At 32.6% G+C, this 7,390-nt stretch overlaps 1 protein-coding gene across 1 annotated transcript; it reads right to left on the bottom strand.

Moving 5' to 3' along the window:
• Positions 1-1,280: 1,280 nt before the first annotated feature.
• Positions 1,281-4,639, bottom strand: LOC118647416. Its single transcript, XM_036292276.1, has one exon. It carries the CDS (start codon positions 3,242-3,244, stop codon positions 1,934-1,936), a length of 1,311 nt encoding a protein of 436 aa, XP_036148169.1. The 5' UTR covers positions 3,245-4,639; the 3' UTR covers positions 1,281-1,933.
• Between the last annotated feature and the right edge of the window lie 2,751 nt (positions 4,640-7,390).

Raw genomic sequence — 7,390 nt, 5'->3', positions numbered from 1 at the left:
ATCACATTTACTCTAATTCACAAAGATATTTTACAATTATTTACTTAATATTATAAAAACTATTCAGTGTTAAAGTAAACGGCTCAAATATTTTTTGATGTCCAAATTACATGTAAAATTTCAGGCAAATCGATAATTATTATGTGGGTTTTTTCATCAACATTAAATTCTTTTAAGTCCGAATTGTTTTTTATAAAAATTAAAATGGAATAAATAAAAATAAATAGGAGTAACATTAAAAATAGAAAGGAATTTAATAATTCTCGAATCAACACATTACTTCAAAAATAAGAAACGTATATTTTTACAAAAATATATCTCGCGTAAGTACATAATTAATATTGAAAATTAACAGTTTATTCTTAATAATTGCTTAGCAATTGTTAAGCAGCATTTAACTATTTTTAATTATTTTAATAATCTAAATTCTTATTATATAATATCGTAGAGTTATATAATTGCTGCTTATTAATTGCTGAGCAATCATTAAACATCAATTATTTAACTCTAGAATATTATGATACAAACAACATAAAGGGTTCGTTAATGCTAAGCAAAAATAATACGATAAACAGATCAATATCGAGCCAAGACAAAATTCCATTAATACATTATAATTTATTAAATAAACATTATATAATTATAAACACGACTAATAACACCGTGTTGAAAAATGTTCAATTTCGAACTTGAACATTTTTCAACACAGTGTTATTAGTCGCGTTTATAATTATATGTTTATTTAACAAATTATAACGTATTAGTGAAATTTTGTCTTGGCTCGATATATTGACCTGTTTATCGTATTATTTTTTTCTAGAATATTATATAATAAACATTTAGATTATTAGAATAATTAAAAATAGTTAAACGAAAAGTTAAACAAGTTAAACAGAAAGTTAAAGAAATTGTGTGATTTTATTTTTTCAGTAGTCCATTGCTTCTTTGCTGGTTATTTATCCATGTTTTCACGACTGACGCAGATCGATTTTGTAAACAAACATTTCTTGCAATAACCTCTTGAATCGCTCTTATAGAAGGTAACTTTGTTTTTCTCGTATAATCACCAAAGTGTTCCATAATGATTTGTTTTTCTTCATTCGTCCAACGGACACGTTTGGTACGACCATATGGAGGAGCTATGAAAGAAATTGTAACAGTATTATTTTAATATATTATTGACATAACGTACTATTTTTTATAATATTTATGTACAACTATATCATTATTTTTAATATATATGTATTTAAATTACATCTATGCACACATACATATATACAGGGTGGGCCATTTTAAAAAATACAGTCAATTTTCTCGTAAACTAAGCGAAATATCGAAAAATGGTTCAGACATGTGTTGCATGGTTTCGAAGGGGCTATAAGATGGTGCCATTGGTTTGACCTTGGATAATCATTTGAGGGTCACGTGAAGGTCACCTCAATTTTTTTAAATGGAACCCCCTATTTTTTATTACATATTCTTGTAGCTGACCTCGAGAGCTTTCCAAAACACTACAGTCAAATGTATTTTCATTGTGTACTTTTCGAGTTATAAAGCTCGAAAGTTGTAACATTTTGATAAAAATACAAAATATCTCTTAAAATATTCACTTTCCGATAGTCTTATTTTACATGCTCCGACTAATCAAGGCAAGATACGAACGCGGATCCAGCCAGTCAAGGCAAGATACGAACGCGGATCCAGCCAGTCAAGGCAAGATACGAACGCGGATCCAGCCAGTCAAGGCAAGATACGAACACTGATCCAGCCAGTCAAGGCAAGATACGAACGCGGATCCAGCCAGTCAAGGCAAGATACGAACACGGATCCAGCCAGTCAAGGCAAGATCGTTGATGGTTCTGTCAACTAAAGTAAGATCAAGAAGAATCCCGCCACCGAAGGCAAAATCGAGAATGATCCAGTCAATAAAGATTTATCGAATCAATTGTTCGAAGTTGTCTCCATTGGCTTGGATACATAATGCCAACCTATCTTGGAAATGTCTTACTGTCTTGAGTAACATATCGCGCGTTATTCTTCTGCAAGCTTCTCGTATCCTTTCTATCATATTTTCTCTTGTTGTAGGCGTTTGCTCGTACACGACATTTTTCAGGTATCCCCATAAGAAAAAGTCGGGCGACGTCAGATCAGGAGATCGTGCAGGCCACGCGACGGGGCCACCTCGTCCAATCCATCTGTCATTATACGTTTCATTCAGGTAATCTCTCACATATCTTGTATAGTGAGGTGGCGCGCCATCGAGTTGTATCCATAACCTCTGGCGTGTTTGCAGGTCAACGTTTTCAAGTAATTGTGGTAAATCATCTCTAAGAAATGCCAGAAAGTTTTCCCCGTTGACATTTCCGTCAAAGAAATAGGGACCAATCAAATACCCATTCACAATTCCGCACCAAACATTGATACTCCAACGATTCTGATTATCTATTGGTCTATGCCAATGGGGATTAACATCTGACCAATAGTGACAATTATGCCTATTTAGCTCACCATTATTTTTAAATGTCGACTCATCAGAGAACATGACAAAATTGAAAAAATTTTGTTCAGCTCTGATCATTTGTTGTGCCCATTGACAAAATTGGATACGCAATTGCATATCCCTTTGACTCAGAGCTTGTGTCAACGTTATGTGGTAGGGATGGTATTTAAGTTTCTTCATAATCCTCCTAATTGTTGATCGTGGAATACCTAGTTCCCTTGCCAAAATCCGTTGACTAACATGAGGATTGAGATGAATTGCTGCCAGGAGCGTGACCACACGATTGTCATTTTCATCATACACATGATCTTTCCTTTTACGTTTGAGATTACCTTCACGAGCTCTTCGTTCGAGGTTTCGGATTAAAGCAGGATTGGGGTGTCTTTCCCTTTCAGGATACCGATCTCGGTAAACTCGCGAAGCTTCGTGATAATTTAAATGACATTCTCCAAGAATGAGAATAATATCAATGATCTCCGAGGGTGAATAGTCTGGCATTATTTTTTCCGTAGTTGCAAAATCCTTGAGCGATAATGAAGGGATACAATTGATAATTTGTATACAGATTTTTCCTTTAGTAAGTATAATAACCATTTGTGCATTATTATCATATCCCTCTGTATGTCCCTGTAAGATTATCACCATCTCCTTATCTGACGTCGCCCGACTTTTTCTTATGAATATACCTGAAATAACAACAACGTTGGCGTTTGCTTGTACACGACAATTTTCAGGTATATTCATAAGAAAAAGTCGGGCGACGTCAGATAAGGAGATGGTGATAATCTTACAGGGACATACAGAGGGATATGATAATAATGCACAAATGGTTATTATACTTACTAAAGGAAAAATCTGTATACAAATTATCAATTGTATCCCTTCATTATCGCTCAAGGATTTTGCAACTACGGAAAAAATAATGCCAGACTATTCACCCTCGGAGATCATTGATATTATTCTCATTCTTGGAGAATGTCATTTAAATTATCACGAAGCTTCGCGAGTTTACCGAGATCGGTATCCTGAAAGGGAAAGACACCCCAATCCTGCTTTAATCCGAAACCTCGAACGAAGAGCTCGTGAAGGTAATCTCAAACGTAAAAGGAAAGATCATGTGTATGATGAAAATGACAATCGTGTGGTCACGCTCCTGGCAGCAATTCATCTCAATCCTCATGTTAGTCAACGGATTTTGGCAAGGGAACTAGGTATTCCAAGATCAACAATTAGGAGGATTATGAAGAAACTTAAATACCATCCCTACCACATAACGTTGACACAAGCTCTGAGTCAAAGGGATATGCAATTGCGTATCCAATTTTGTCAATGGGCACAACAAATGATCAGAGCTGAACAAAATTTTTTCAATTTTGTCATGTTCTCTGATGAGTCGACATTTAAAAATAATGGTGAGCTAAATAGGCATAATTGTCACTATTGGTCAGATGTTAATCCCCATTGGCATAGACCAATAGATAATCAGAATCGTTGGAGTATCAATGTTTGGTGCGGAATTGTGAATGGGTATTTGATTGGTCCCTATTTCTTTGACGGAAATGTCAACGGGGAAAACTTTCTGGCATTTCTTAGAGATGATTTACCACAATTACTTGAAAACGTTGACCTGCAAACACGCCAGAGGTTATGGATACAACTCGATGGCGCGCCACCTCACTATACAAGATATGTGAGAGATTACCTGAATGAAACGTATAATGACAGATGGATTGGACGAGGTGGCCCCGTCGCGTGGCCTGCACGATCTCCTGATCTGACGTCGCCCGACTTTTTCTTATGGGGATACCTGAAAAATGTCGTGTACGAGCAAACGCCTACAACAAGAGAAAATATGATAGAAAGGATACGAGAAGCTTGCAGAAGAATAACGCGCGATATGTTACTCAAGACAGTAAGACATTTCCAAGATAGGTTGGCATTATGTATCCAAGCCAATGGAGACAACTTCGAACAATTGATTCGATAAATCTTTATTGACTGGATCATTCTCGATTTTGCCTTCGGTGGCGGGATTCTTCTTGATCTTACTTTAGTTGACAGAACCATCAACGATCTTGCCTTGACTGGCTGGATCCGCGTTCGTATCTTGCCTTGACTGGCTGGATCAGTGTTCGTATCTTGCCTTGACTGGCTGGATCCGCGTTCGTATCTTGCCTTGACTGGCTGGATCAGTGTTCGTATCTTGCCTTGACTGGCTGGATCCGCGTTCGTATCTTGCCTTGACTGGCTGGATCAGTGTTCGTATCTTGCCTTGACTGGCTGGATCAGTGTTCGTATCTTGCCTTGACTGGCTGGATCAGTGTTCGTATCTTGCCTTGACTGGCTGGATCAGTGTTCGTATCTTGCCTTGACTGGCTGGATCCGCGTTCGTATCTTGCCTTGACTGGCTGGATCCGCGTTCGTATCTTGCCTTGACTGGCTGGATCCGCGTTCGTATCTTGCCTTGATTAGTCGGAGCATGTAAAATAAGACTATCGGAAAGTGAATATTTTAAGAGATATTTTGTATTTTTATCAAAATGTTACAACTTTCGAGCTTTATAACTCGAAAAGTACACAATGAAAATACATTTGACTGTAGTGTTTTGGAAAGCTCTCGAGGTCAGCTACAAGAATATGTAATAAAAAATAGGGGGTTCCATTTAAAAAAATTGAGGTGACCTTCACGTGACCCTCAAATGATTATCCAAGGTCAAACCAATGGCACCATCTTATAGCCCCTTCGAAACCATGCAACACATGTCTGAACCATTTTTCGATATTTCGCTTAGTTTACGAGAAAATTGACTGTATTTTTTAAAATGGCCCACCCTGTATATGTGTGTGCGTTCAAACATACAAAAACACATTAGTATATATCCAGCAAATACAAAGTTACATGTAACGTGCTTGTTAGTTGTAATTTCCCACTCAATAATATAATTGTAATATAACACGTGTTATATTATAATTACATTGTTGAGTGAGAAATTACAACAGGCACGTTACATGTAACTTGGTGTTTAGTGTGTATATATATATATATGTGTTTTTATATCTGTTATATTGTAAACATATAAATAGAAGAGTCACTTAAAAAGCAAATATTTATCCGGCAAATAACTTTTTATATAAAAACATATATAAATATATATAAAATATGTCCATATATGACTATACATGTTTATACTAATTTATTTTCTTTTGTAAAATTTTTGTTTGGTATAAAAAATAATGATCCTACTGAAAAGACAAAAACTATTTAAAAACATCATTTTTACATTGCTCCATTTACAAAAAGCTGGATATATAAAACAAAAAGAAATTATCTATATATAATCATATATATTTCCCGAATCAAAAATATATATGGCTATATATCAACGATTTCTTTAAACTTAACTTTTGTAAAAGATGCATGAATTATATTTTTAATTAGTTTCTATCTTTTTAATATGACCATTATTTATTTTATATCAAAGATATTTTTTATAAAATAAACTATAAACGTATACGGACATATTTGACATATTGTATTTGTTTTTATATAAAAATTTTTCCCGGATATGTCAGATATAATAAATTGTGTTATTAGAGACGAAAGAAGATAAAAAGTACAAATTAACAATTCTTACAATTTGTGTTCATATAAATGACTTTTATCAACAAAAGTTTTCTGTTTAGGAAAGCAAAGCTATTAAATATTGTACAAACTCTATGCTCAGTTTATTATATTACATCAAAACATAATACAATTTTGAACATTAAATGCAGCTAGGTTAGGTTAATATTGATATTTACAATTACTATGATTTCTGCTATTACTATGATACTTCCCAGATAGCACAAAATATTTATAAAATATTTATAAAATATTTATAAGGAAAAATATTTATGATAAATATTTTGTACATATTTTTACATCCGAGTTTGTCAGGTATAAAAAAAATTATGATAAACATTTATGAAAATATTTAAAATAAATATTTATACCATTATCAAAGAATATAAATTATTATCAAAGAATATAAAAAATATTTCAAGTTCATATACAAAAATATTTTTCAGTACATTTTAAAAATATATTCTATATGTTGTTAATAATAATTTTTGTATCATTGCTAAATGGTTTATGAAAAATAATTATATAATCTTTAAAAAATATTTTTTGAAAATAAATTTGTAAAATATTTATAAATATTTATGGTAATATTTTGTGCCATCTGGGTTACATCACTGATAAGGAAACCTTGCAAACCCGAAAATTCTAATTTTAATGAAACTTGGCATAAATGTAAAGGAATAAATACATGAATTTAGAAATTTTGTTGGTGCTTATAAACAGTTTAAAGGGTTGAAACCATTCTTCAAAAATTGAATGTTTTTGTCTTTTCTTGATATATCTCGTAAACTAAACAAAATATCGAAAAACGTTTTATATAAAAGTTTTACAGCATAAATACTTCTATTTAGCTATGCTGTTTATTAAAAAAAAAATTTTTTTCAAAAATTGACCCTTTATACCCTCCCTATATTAAATATTTATTGCATCAAAATTTCAATTTCAGTGAAATTCGGTATGTAAAGGGAACAAATGTAGAGGGAGGGGGGCAATACACAAATTTAGACAATTTTAATTAGTGCTCAAAAACGATTTAAAAGGTTAAAACCACTTTTCAAAGGTTGAGACATTTTTGCTTTTTTTCGATATATCTCGTAAATTTAACAAAACATCAAAAAATGTTTTATATAAAAGTATTTCAGTATAAATACTTCCGTTTAACTACGCTGTTCATTTTTCGAAAATAAGAATTTAATTAAAAACTCTTTTATTAAAAAAAATATTTAAAAAAATTGACTCTTATGTATCTAGCATTTATAAAGTAATTGT

This window comes from Monomorium pharaonis, chromosome 1 (assembly GCF_013373865.1).
Source record: "Monomorium pharaonis isolate MP-MQ-018 chromosome 1, ASM1337386v2, whole genome shotgun sequence".
Lineage (NCBI taxonomy): Eukaryota > Metazoa > Arthropoda > Insecta > Hymenoptera > Formicidae > Monomorium > Monomorium pharaonis.
The sequence above is the reverse complement of the archived record's forward strand: the minus strand, read 5'-3'. Positions and strand labels throughout refer to the sequence as shown.